The sequence below is a fragment of the Embiotoca jacksoni genome, unplaced genomic scaffold, assembly GCF_022577435.1.
Source record: "Embiotoca jacksoni isolate LCO1_2020_lvr unplaced genomic scaffold, fEmbJac1.0.p SCAF_8, whole genome shotgun sequence".
NCBI classification, from domain to species: Eukaryota; Metazoa; Chordata; class Actinopteri; family Embiotocidae; genus Embiotoca; species Embiotoca jacksoni.
Genome location: NW_027185436.1, coordinates 7,837,678 through 7,850,282, shown reverse-complemented (window position 1 = coordinate 7,850,282; position 12,605 = coordinate 7,837,678). Strand labels below are relative to the sequence as shown.

Genomic DNA, 12,605 nt, shown 5'->3' with positions numbered 1-12,605 from the left:
AATAAAAAAAAAAAAAAAAAAGATTACGTAACTTTGGCGCCTCGAAGCCACCGTTTCCTTTCCCTTTAAAATGTCAATAACATGTAATAACATAAACAGATTCTTCAGCGCGGGAAAATGCCATCTGCTCGTCTGCGATGTAAAATTAACCGCCCTTCACTCTCATTGGCTGTGCCGTGTGCTCTGCTCGACTTCATTGGCTCGTCCTGATGTCATTTTACCAGGGCGCGCGTCAAGCGTTTAAATCTCATTGGACAGAAACGTCTCGACCAATCACTGCGCACGGAGGGCTCTCTGTTCTACCTATTGGCCTACAGGGTTGAACGAGAGCTCTATACGGCTGCTGCCATTGGTTGCTTTAGACACGTGGGATTGGATCCCTGCAGCCGATTGGACGGTAAACTGCTCAGGCGCGATTTTGCAACGCGGGACAACGCTCCTGCAGGCGCACACAGGTCAGTCCAGACGACCCGCTGAGACCAGGAGGAAACTTACCACCATCTTCATATCCGACTTCTGCGGATACTTTGTAGTGAAGAGCGGTTCACAGATTCTTTTCTGGTCCTTTTGGAAATGAAGGACATATTTACTCCAGATTGAAAAGGACAACTATTTGGGATATTAGGTTCATTTGTAAACCAGTCAGTTACAGTTTTTTGCGACTTAACACCGGATTTTTTTTTGATTTTTTTTTTTTACCCCCATACGATGGCCGATAACAAGCACCCGCATGTTATTTTCTGCGACGACTCGCCCAAAAGAGTTTTGGTGTCCGTTATCAAGACCACCCCGATCAAACCCCGGAAAACAGAGGCCCTGACGCCAACGAGCCCCGGCTTTAGCGACTTCATGGTCTACCCGTGGAAATGGGGGGAGAACGCCCACAATGTGACCCTGAGCCCGGGCTCAGTGAGCGGAGCTGCGTCCCCTACCGGGACACAGACGGCCAGGGAGGCGGACACGGAACCGTCACCGGATCAGATCAAGGTACAAAGCTTGTTTTTTTTTTTTTTTTTTTTAAATCGTTATGGTGCTGCTTAAACCCCGGCATGGCTCTTAATTAATTCATGATAATAACTCATCAGTCTCTTTAAAGACTTTGATATAGTGTGACGCTGTTGACAACACTGTGTTGCACATATAACAGCATTTGTAACTTATAACAACACTTTAAATGTGCGTAACGACCAGTAAAAACACAGTTCTGGATAGGTAGGGCGCGTGCATGCTGAAATCGTAAACTTTTTTTTTTTTAAAGTAACAAACTATCCCAAACCGAGCCGCCATTAAGGATCAATGCATTCAATTAGAAAATATCTGCTGATTTTTTTTATTATTATTTATATATTTTTTTTTTTTATGATGGAACTACCTAAAGCGGTAAAATTGTGTTTAAACCGGCCTTAATATGGCCGAGATGGCGAGTCATTTAAAAAACGCCCGCGCATTAGGGTGTGACATGGTGGATTTTAAACCCCAGCTACTTCCTGATCCCAGAGCAGCTGCTCACACATGACGTGTAGTCGCGCGCCAAAAATGTAACCGGATGTGAGCGAGTTCAGAATGAACGAACAAGTGAAGCCTGCTGCTACAAGGCAACACGTGAGCTTCAAAGCAGGAAGATCGGGATTCACATGACGTTACATTTATATCAAGCCACTGGCAAAAAAAAAAAAAAAACCTACGGGGCGCAGTCTTCGCGGTAATAAAGTAGCGTTTTTGTATCGCGCGTGTATTAGTGCGATGAAAGCATTCAAACAGTTTGTTCTCAGTTTGTTACCCTCTCTCGCGCCTGCTGCTCAATGAGAAAACGGGAGTTCTTTTGAAGTGTTTTTACTTCAGCCCGTGGCTGACATTGCGTCGCGTGTGCTCCCGCTGTCAGGACGGTATCCGGAGAGGCCGGCCGCGGGCCGACACGGTCCGAGAGCTGATAAGTGAGGGGGAGACTTCATCCAGCCGCATCCGCTGCAACATCTGCAACCGAGTGTTTCCCAGAGAGAAGTCCCTCCAGGCCCACAAGAGGACACACACAGGTGAGAGAGAGAGAGACAGAGAGACACGACAAGACTGGTGCAATCTTTTCAGTTATGATCGGCCCGTCTCCATGAGGAGTGTTTTTTTTTTATTTTTTTTTTTTTGCACTTCTTCAGTCGTTTACGGCGCAATAGCCGCCGAACTGTCAAACTGATGGCGTTGCTTTTTGACTGATCGTTGTCCCCTGTTCCACCGCAGGAGAGAGGCCGTATCTGTGCGACTACCCAAACTGCGGGAAGGCGTTCGTCCAGAGCGGTCAGCTGAAGACCCACCAGCGGCTGCACACCGGGGAAAAGCCCTTTGTGTGCTCGGAGAAAGGTGAGTTTGAAATGTGGACTTAAGGGGGGGGGAAAGAAAAAAAAAAAAAAAAAAAGACCTGGCAGTTTTAGTCCGTAAAGTGACAAACAAGCTCCAGAGTTGTGCAACCTTTCACTTTCGGTCACTTTTTTGGTACTTTCCGATGTGCTGCAGTATGTGACCGACTGGGTATTTAAACTCAGCTCCTTTATATTCATGGAAAGTACCTGAGAAACACGATACTGACGGAGTAACAGTCTAATAACCTGAAATGTAATACTCCATGTGTCTGGTTAGTCACAACTGGAGAATTAATTCACTATGAATTATTGACTGATTAAAAAAAATGCTGATCCATTATTTCTACCTTGACGTATGGCTGTCTTTTCACAACTATTGTATTCCACAAAAGGTCCTGCACTGCACATTGTAGCTCAGTAAGCTGTAATTTAATTGGTAAGTTGTCCCTACCTGTTGCTCTCTCTGCAGGATGTGGCAACCGCTTCACTCACGCCAACCGTCACTGCCCCAAGCATACCTTCTCCCGCCTGAAGAGGGAGGAACCGAAGGAGAGCCTGGGGAAGGCTCAGTCTGTGGATAACAAGGCTGTGGCCGAGTGGCTGGCAAAGTAAGCGGATGCACGACTGCGCATGCGAAAGAGCCGGACCGAGAAGAGACGTCCACGCATTTGACGCGATGCTCTGCTGACGTTGCGCGCTAACGTGCTCTTTGCCCTCGCAGGTACTGGCGAACCCGCGAGCAGCGCTCCCCCACAACCACCAAGGCGAAGCCCCAGGGCAAGGCGAGAACCGAGGACCAGGAGCAGCAGGACCCCATGGAGTTTCTGCAGTCCGACGAAGAGAACGGGGAGGAAGAGGAGGCCGCGGAGGAAGAGAAGGGCACCCAGGGGGGAGCGGCCAAGCGCCGCCTGCAGGAGCAACGGGAGCGTCTCCACGGCGCCCTGGCACTCATCGAGCTGGCCAACAACCTGTCCGCCTGAACACCGCGCCCGCCTCCCGTTCCTCACCCCTAATATCTCCACCCCCTCGATCCGCCTTCCTGCTGTGCGTGCTATCGCTGGAAGAATTGTTCATCAACGCAGATCGGTGACTAGTTTAGTTTATTCTATCAAGTTGTAAAACAAGACTTTTGAGAAGGAGCTGAATTGGCCTGAGATCAGTGTTATGCACAGAATCATCCACCCCCCCCCCTTGCAGCACCAGGAAGGCACAAGCTAAAGCACCTTATTCAGCTTCCATTTATCCTTTTTAGGCTGCTATAATTGTAGATTTGACTATATGAAGAATGTCTCTCTTTCCTCTGTCTTCTAAAGGCAAAGAAAGAATACCTATTATGTTTTTTTTAATTTGTTGTGTTTGCACTTTGGTAACGAGTTTCTTTGTTTAAGTATATTGTGAGTATAAGAGAGCGTGTATGACTGATGTATATATATGGAGTAAGCTCAGATGGACAGAATGATACAGGGTGTGGCCAAACATAGGAAATGTTTAGTTATATTCCAGCTGTCAGGTGGCCTCTCACGGCGTTCCCAGGCTTCATCTCTGACGTTATAAGCACAAGTTCGCCGCCACTGATGACAGCAGTGGTGGAAGAAATGGACTGAGAAAAGTAGTTTCAGTCTCACCGGTACAACTCTATTTAAAAAAAAAAAAAGAAGAAAAAAAAGTGGTGAGCAAAGAGAAGTGACAAAAGTCAGGGGAGCCTGATTAGTCTGACATGGGTCTTTTTCTTTTCTTTTCTTTTCTTTTTTTATGTGAATGAGAGGGGATCATTGCAAGCCTAATCTAGAGGTCTGATCAGGCATAATTTAAAATAAATAAATAAACCAGACCATGTTTAAAGGTCCAGAGTACCTTTCAGGACGCGTCAAGTTTACCATTTAAATGGCCGCTATCCCCATTAGAAACATGTAAAGACCTGCCGGCCAAAACCAGACGGGAGATGTTTTACAACGGATGATGTCCGTCACCTTTTATATTAAAAGACTGCAGACCAGCTCTGACACCAGCGTGGCATCATACGAGCAGTGTGTGGCAATTCTATGTCATCTCATTTTAAAGTTTAAGTTATTTCTCCCTCTTTTTTTTTTCTTTTTTTTCCCCTCTTGGTAACATTTTTTTGTTTATGTGTTTTAAGCGCTGGAATTTGATAAGGTGGAAAAGGGAAATTTGGTGACGAAAATGAGTAAAAACACCAAATTCATTCCAAATCTGTCTCGTAAATTTGGACATTACACTGATTTTGATTTAGCACGTAACACCCGCCTATTAAATCTTGGATTAAGCTTGCAATGCATTGAAAATTGAATTTTTTCCGTGTCCAGGAATAAACTTAATTGTGTAGTGCCAAGGTTTTTTTTTTTTTTTTTCTTTCTTTCTTTCTTCAAAGCAACACTACATCCTTCAACACTGTACGGAGCCCCTCATAGCTGCCCTGCCTCTGCTCGTTTAGAGGAAACCTGTCACTAGCTGCGATGTCTGAAAAAGATGAACAAATTATGGAGTTGTAGTCAAACTGGAAGGAAAACAAATTGATGATAATCAAAAAAGCCAAATGATTTATTTTACTCAATTATAGTATATTTGGAAGCATTGTTATTCCTTTGTCTATGTGTTTTGAGAAGATTATGGCATTTAATATATACATGTAGTGTTTGTTAGAATATTGAGTGTGCACAATTGACAGAGCTTTGAAGGTTTTCATTTTAGTTTCCCCCTCTGCTAACAACCTCCAACAGTTTTACATATTTGAGTGTATAGAGTGATCTTGCTTGCTTAGTAGACATTTTATTACACGTTTTAAAAAAAAAAGTAAGATTTCTCTGACAGGCTGTCCACACTGTTCTATATTTGTTGATTTTCAATAAAACATTCACTGAACCTAACACACAGTTCATGGACACTTCTTGTTGAGTTTATTTATGTTTTAGAGGCGGAATTAAATAGACAGCACCAGTCGTGTTTTTAGGGAAATCAATTCATTGTTTTTAAAAGCACATAAAAAATAAAAGCATAGAAGCAATTTTATGCTCCAATATGGAGCAGAACAACGCCATCAAGTGGTGAGAGTTGGAATATTGCCCCTCTAGTTGGCTGAGTACTTCCCTGTTGAATCCTGTGTAATGTGAATTTTCAGTTCTGGCGCTCCTTCTGCATTATTTCCAGATGATTTGTTGTTGTTGTTGTTGTTGTTGTTGTTGTTGTTATTGTTAAAGGTGAGATACGAGTACACGAGTCCACCTGACATACTGCAAAGCAAAAGACAAAAGCAACGGATTGTCAGGCCATGAAATATAACGGTAATTGTGGCAGAGTTCCCACAGGTCAGGGAATTAAAAAAACAAATTTCCAGACAGGGAAAGTCAGGGGATTTGATCATTTTTTAGGCCAAAAATGTTTGCATGTTTAAATTTCAGTTGCCATTCATGGAAATATAATATTTTCCATGTAGTCTTTTTTTGAAAGCATTACTTCATGTGTTTCCCGTATTGCACAAATGGTTTAATCTCCTTTCCCTTTGTCAGCAAGTGTCACTTCAGTAAATACGTGCCTTTTCTTGTACATGCTTAGGAAGGCAAACATGCCAGGAAAATGTAAATTTCAAGAGCTTTGACTACAAAATTATGAAGTTAAAGACTGTGTGATAAAAATAGATAACAGAAAAGCTAAATGTAAAGTTTGTAAAACTACTACAGATCTATCAGATCACAGCCACATCAACCGTAAGAAGCATGCTGGCTTCTTACCGTTCCCATTTTAAAAGCTTTTTGCACAAGGGTCAGTGTGTTTATAAGGGTGCACAGGCCTGATGTGTGATCATAATTGTGCAGTGAAAAGTTTTGTACTAAAAAGGCCCGTGAGCTTGCAAATGGATGGGAATAAAATAATGTGGCTGTTTCTTTTCTGCCCGGTGGGCAGCAGCCGCAGCCTGTTTTTCTGTTCATTATTAGTCATGGAATTTTAGCTTTTTAGTCAGCGAAAATCAGGGAATTTGACTGAGAGTGGGAAGCACGTTGTTGCTACTGCAGACAGCTTTAGTTAAAAAAAAAAAAAAAGCCTGCTATTACAAAAGCAGCATGTGTATTTGATTCGCTGATAACAAATCTTATCTGTGAATCAGGACACTGTTGAGCTTGTGCATCACCGTTTTGTTCCGGATTGGAATTTGGGTCAGGAATGGCCTTTAATCTCAATTGACGCTCTTTTTGAAACGAGAAACATGAATATATTAAGAAATGTGTTTGATCACGTCAAACTCTCTGTATTCAGGAACAGTTAATTACAACATTTAACAGAATGTGTTAGTTGTACACGGTTCAGCAGTTATATTAAAAAGCTGAGAGGGGAACTCTTACCAAATGCTGAGGCCTAGAAAGTTCATCCAAGAGAACAGGTAGTCTCCACCCACAAACAGGCCAACATAGGCTACTGCCACATTCTGAAGAAAATATGAATATTTGTGCACATTAGTGATTAATAATTATTTCTAATATTAATATATATTTTTTTTTTTGGAGATTTGCAGATTTCAATCAGTAGGGGATACAGGAAATTTGTAAACAATTTTAAAGATTCATGGGTTGATTTTAAACATATGAATCACTATGGCTGTTTTTCAAATGACACACTTATTTTCGTACACTAAAAAATAGTGCTCTTACATGTTATTCTTACTTGTGTAGTACTTGCATTTTGACAGAACAGTGCTGCCCCAAATTGCACACTGTTGTTCTGCATTTATCGGGGGGGGGGGGGGAATGTAGCATTTGAATGCATCACCCACCAACATATGGTGGCTGGCTTTAATTATTTTATCCAGAAATGTTTAGTTTTTTTTTTTGTGTGTCGTCTGTTTAACACATTCAATAAACACACTGGTGGCTTCTGTCCAACAGCAGTAAAGTGGTACTTAGTGAAGAATAAACACTTTTGTGCGGTGTTGTGCAACAGCTGCAGCTTCCTCAGATGCCTTAATTTGAAAATCTTTACGTTGTGGTCTTTGCTATTCCGCTACCTAACTCAAATGGAAACCGTTGAATGTGAAAAGGGTCCAGAGTTTCACACTCAGTTTGTGGACTGTTTTGAGTGCATCATCCTGGTACTTGTAGTGCACCGTTTCCCTACTTGACAGTGTGAACATTCAAAATAGTGAGTGTTGGTAGATAAATATGCAATTTGAAATACAGCAATATGTCTCGTGATGTTTGAGTACAGATGCGCATGCAGGTTGCAACTTCCCAGAGATGTGCGCTGTGTGCTTATCGCTATGATATGATATACCTTTCAGTGTGATCTTACCTTTATTGCCCCCACTACCGTGGTAGTAAGTGCGGAGTTGTAATAGCTGCACAGGATTATGGAATACATCAACACAAACCTGAAAAAGACAGAAGTGAATCATATAACAAACTGCACAGGCTGAAGCAGTGATGTAAGACCTATGGGAATTCAATAGTTATCACATGGGTGTGACTGTAACTGAACATTTTGGATGAGAGTATTGCAACATACCCCATGAAGCAAGACATAAGGAAACAAACAACAAATGCGGGTTTCACCCAGTCCTCAAATGTGACTGCCTGTGGATGAAAACACATACGGTGGTCAGGTAGGGAAAGCTTAGAGAAACCCAGAGAGAACACACTCCATCACAGTTACTGTGTGTACCTGGTGTAAATCTCCAGTAAACGCACTCGCCAAGAGAGTGGGGATGACAATGATGAGTGAATTGTAGAATAAGACACCATACTTCCCAAGGCCCTGAACAAAAAGAAAAAAGGTTCATATTAGATATGACAAATATGAACCTGCACAGCTACAGTAAACCTTCCAAAAAGCATGTTAACATTTGAAAGTATAATTAATTATTTACATGTTACTCCTACAAGTCAAATAAGTGAATATTTGTCAGGATATAAAGTCATAATCATTTTTACATTTTAAATTTTAAATATGTGGTTCAGAGAGTGAATCCAGCTGCTCTGCTGTTACAGCTGTGTATAAATTAAATGTATGGTAATGTGGCGATGCTGTGATCCTAGTTTGTTAAAAAAAAAAATCTAAAAAAAAAATCTGTTTATTTATAGAGTGGATGAACAATATTAAGGCCATCACTTTTGTTGACACCTCAGAAAGCTGAAGTTAAAAATCTAATGTCCAACTTCCTTAAACCACTTTTTAACATACAGCATACAGTACAAACATAAACCATAACTTAAACCTAAAGAATTTACGGTTGAGAAAACAAGTTAAATTCTCTTCTTTTTTTTGAAACCACACCTTCACAGAAATTTGGCTACAGTAGCAGCAACATCAAGCGTCTCCATTTGTACAGAACGTGCAGGGAACGCTACCTGATCGCCAAGTTTCTTCTTGGTGTACACGCCGCTGGCAGCAGTGAAGGCATCGTTGAGCAGGATGAAAGTGTAGCCCTCCACATCGAAGGCGAGGTCAGAACTAGGGGAGGTGATGGACATTGAGGGAAAGGTGTGTTATCTGCACTTTGTCAGGCAGTTCACAAACAAGTTCCAATAAAATAAAAAATAAAAAATGTACATCTATACCTTGCTGCAACCATGGCACCGAAGACTATAGTCACCACGCTGTACACGAGGCGTTTTGGAAAGGTTTTTCTGAGGAGGGAAAACATTTAGATCAAAACTAAAAAAAAAAGTGGACAGGAAGTACCAAATAAGAACAACACTTGGCAGTATTTGCCTTTAATAAATCACATCCTGTTCCTCTGTACCGTTCATCTTCCTCCTGCCCCTGCAGTGAACGCTCCTATCTGGTTTAATTCCACTGATACACAAAATAAACATCTCTCCATATGCCACAATATACAGATGTGTATATACATATACAGTTCATTCAGATCGGTTCAGTCAAGGGTATGTGAAGATGCAGAAAGTGTTTCAAAGCTTAAACAGCAACATAAAAACAAGAGATATGTCTTACCTTAGTATATACACTTCCAAGATCATCGTCATCAATATAGTGAACTTCCGTAACACAGTAAACATGGGTAAACTGGAAAACACAACATGTCTGAATGAGCACTGTGAAACTTTACAAGCTCTCAAATCTACTAAATTAGGTAACAGCTAAATGGTTAAACCTGAGTTTTTTGGTGCTTGCCAGTCCTGTTATATGGTTCCCGACATAGAGCAATGGAAGAGGGAAAATCTGGCAAGAGAATGAAGGTATGCAGTATTCTGAAAAATGCAACAAAATTTCGTGAAAAAAAAAATATATATATTTGAATGGAAAAAAAGAAGTGCTTACTTTTATGAGAATACTTCTGTCAAAATCTTGAAACTGGACTGTTTTGGTTATTTTGCCCGCATAGAGGACAACAAGAGTGGTGATCATCTGAAAGGGACCATGAAATTAGTGTGTTTTTATGATTGAGGGAGAATAAAATATCCACACCTGGACAAACGTACCTGTCCAATTCCCAGACACAAGTAGGAGGGAAATCTGCAAAGTCAAAACACAAATGGATAAACGTGGCTCCATAACGACTGATGTTTAGTCTTCCTGAGCTCCCTCTATGCTGGAGGGTCCTCCAATGACACTACATGAATGACTTGGTGAGACAAGCAAGACCAGCCAAACGCCACCCACCTGAAGCTCGTCAGCACGGTTTTGTTCACCACGGTAATAAGAAACGAGCTGGCTGCGTAAAACAGAGCAGAGAGCAACTTGAGCAGAGCCGAGTGTTCCGCACTTTCTTGACAGGCGTCGTCTGACATCGTTAGATATTAGAAAGGCATCTGTTAGAGTTTAAATCTTTTGTTTAAAGTGGAGTATTTCCTGGTTTAGAGGTTCTACTGGTGTTTCCTGTCAACCACTGGTGAGCAGCTACATAGGAAAAGGGTGGGCGGTCCTCACACTATTACATAATTCACAAGGGGACGCTTGAGGTGTTTCACTTTTCTTTAAAGTGTCAAGCCCACTACCACTTAACGGTGAAACTAAAATAACATACATACGACATAAAGTACATCAATATAGAATGAACCATACTTTTTCCATTCAATGTGTTTGATATAGTTTATAGATGGAAATAAAACAGTTAAAAAAATATATATATATGGCTGGGGTTACTTATTTGGAACGCATTTTGGGGAATTTTACATCGTTTATTACGTAAAAGTAGCGAGATCAATGACGTAACATGTAAGTAACTCATAGCAAGTAAAACAGTGGCCTTTGAAATTATATAGAATACGGCAGAGGTCTTCAACAGGGGGGTCCGCGACCCATAGGGGGTCCGCGGAGGTACTGCAGGGGGTCCGTGAAATTTTTAGTTGATTAGACAATTATTATTATTTTTTTTTTCCAAAAATGTAAATGTCTTTAAATACACATTAACATGAATCCAACATGTTGTAGCGAATGGATAAATGGAGGCAGAAGATGTTATCTTTCAGTCAGAAATGCACACATTCAGGTTGTGGACCAGGTGGTTTTTAATTTTTGGGTACTTTAGTTTAAACTACAGCAAAATCCCCCTTATTAGCTTGTAGTATGTCTTCCCTACTTGTACATTTGTATGCAAAAACTTGCAGTTTAAACCTGCCAGTTTAATTGTTTTCCTTTGGTGAACAGAGTACCATTAAGTTGTCAAGGACTTGATTGAACTGTTCTGTAATGTGGCTGCAGTATAGAGTCGATAGCTATTCACAATATCAGTGCCATAACTTTTTGACTAAATGTGTCCAGTTTTTGTGGATGCTAAATAAAGGCAGGCTCTCCCTGTAGGTAGTCTGTAGGGCAGTAAACTACAGAATGCTGTTACCTGCTGCAGACATGCTTACCTTTGATTAAGTTTACATCTTGAGCTGTATATATACAGTATGTTTCTGTCATGTTTTGCTCTCCATTTCATATTGTGTGTACACTGATAAGACATAAAAACATCTGAGATAAGTGTCCTTAATTTACTGTACATCAAACAGCACTGTGGCCATTTAGGATTTGCATGTTTAGCACACATCATTAACTGACTACATTCTTTTAATACACAAAATGAAATAATACAGCAGCATTAAAGACAAAATCCAAACCTCTAAGTGACTCATTAGAGTGTATGTTTTTGAATGAAGAATGCTGACTAAGAACAGGATGTCACATTCATATTCTATTCTATTCATGAAGTTACACCGTGTATTATTTTGTAAAACATTTGTTCCCAGACTGCAGAGCTATCTGACAGCTATGCCAAGTTAAACATTGTCAGACAAAGAGCAGCCGTCACGCTTCAGTAAGCAAGTAGGCAAAGTATGTTCTCATCTACATTGTGCTGTCTTCATAACTCTTCTGTTTGGATGACAAACTGCCTTATTTCAATCTAGTTTGTTTGCTCCAGGCAGAGTTTTCAATATGCTGTTAGCATTAGATCTGTAGGGAAAAAGTTGTACTGATATATTACATCTGTTGAGACAAACACTGTATGATGGTAAGAAAACACTTTGCTGAATTTTGTACATCACCCATAGTCATATTAAAGAATGGATATGCTTTATATAAGCTAAAAGTCAAACATCTTATACTTTATGTCTTTCTGTATAAAGCAGCTACTTTGCAAATGTGTGCGAATTTCTGTTGATCTTCAGTGCAGCAGCTGCTCGTATCAAGTGCTGTAACACTAGATTTAAAAACAGGATCGTGCACATTTTTGGGAGTGTGTAAAGAGAAGGTACTGTATGCAGGATACACTTTGCAGGGTTATGAGGAGCTGCCTGATGAAAGTGTCAAGTGCATCATTTTCTAAAGTACACAAAAAGGGAAATACCATATTATTGCATGTGAAATTACAATTCTACTACCTGCATTCACATACCAAACTCCTCTCTAACTCAAAGGATGCTATGATCACAATACCTTCATACACATTTTTTATACACCTAAGTAAAGATTACCTAGTACAACGCCTAAGCAACAAGGTGAGAGTGCGCAGTATCTCACTAGGGTTATCAAGTGGGCACCTCCCTTCCTCGGTGTTTTGTCGACACACGTCAGGAAGGCTCAACAGCCAACCTGGTGTCCTAGAACTACTCTCTTTAATACTCGCATCCACCACCTCAGCTTTACCTACTTAACATATGGTCTCGGATGACTTCTGCATATATCTTGGCTCAAAGTCACAAGGTCATAACTGTCATTCAGGTCGTACTATGCTATTTGCTATTCTTCTAATTGCATGCACTGTTTATAAACACACTCTTCATGTTTGTTCAGTTTTCATCT

The 12,605-nt window shown here is 40.8% G+C and overlaps 2 protein-coding genes across 2 annotated transcripts; one reads left to right on the top strand and one right to left on the bottom strand.

Moving 5' to 3' along the window:
• Positions 1-472: 472 nt before the first annotated feature.
• Positions 473-5,245, top strand: znf367 (zinc finger protein 367). Its single transcript, XM_069138840.1, has 5 exons — positions 473-987; positions 1,883-2,033; positions 2,233-2,352; positions 2,821-2,959; positions 3,073-5,245. Exons 1-5 carry the CDS (start codon positions 709-711, stop codon positions 3,329-3,331), a joined length of 948 nt encoding a protein of 315 aa, XP_068994941.1. The 5' UTR covers positions 473-708; the 3' UTR covers positions 3,332-5,245.
• Positions 4,887-10,190, bottom strand: slc35d2 (solute carrier family 35 member D2). The gene is made up of 12 exons (XM_069138839.1): positions 9,978-10,190; positions 9,797-9,830; positions 9,636-9,722; positions 9,469-9,536; positions 9,309-9,380; positions 8,915-8,983; positions 8,705-8,807; positions 8,019-8,111; positions 7,863-7,930; positions 7,650-7,728; positions 6,707-6,789; positions 4,887-5,599 (listed from the first exon to the last, which is right to left on the bottom strand). Exons 1-12 carry the CDS (start codon positions 10,103-10,105, stop codon positions 5,437-5,439), a joined length of 1,047 nt encoding a protein of 348 aa, XP_068994940.1. The 5' UTR covers positions 10,106-10,190; the 3' UTR covers positions 4,887-5,436.
• Positions 10,191-12,605: the final 2,415 nt, after the last annotated feature.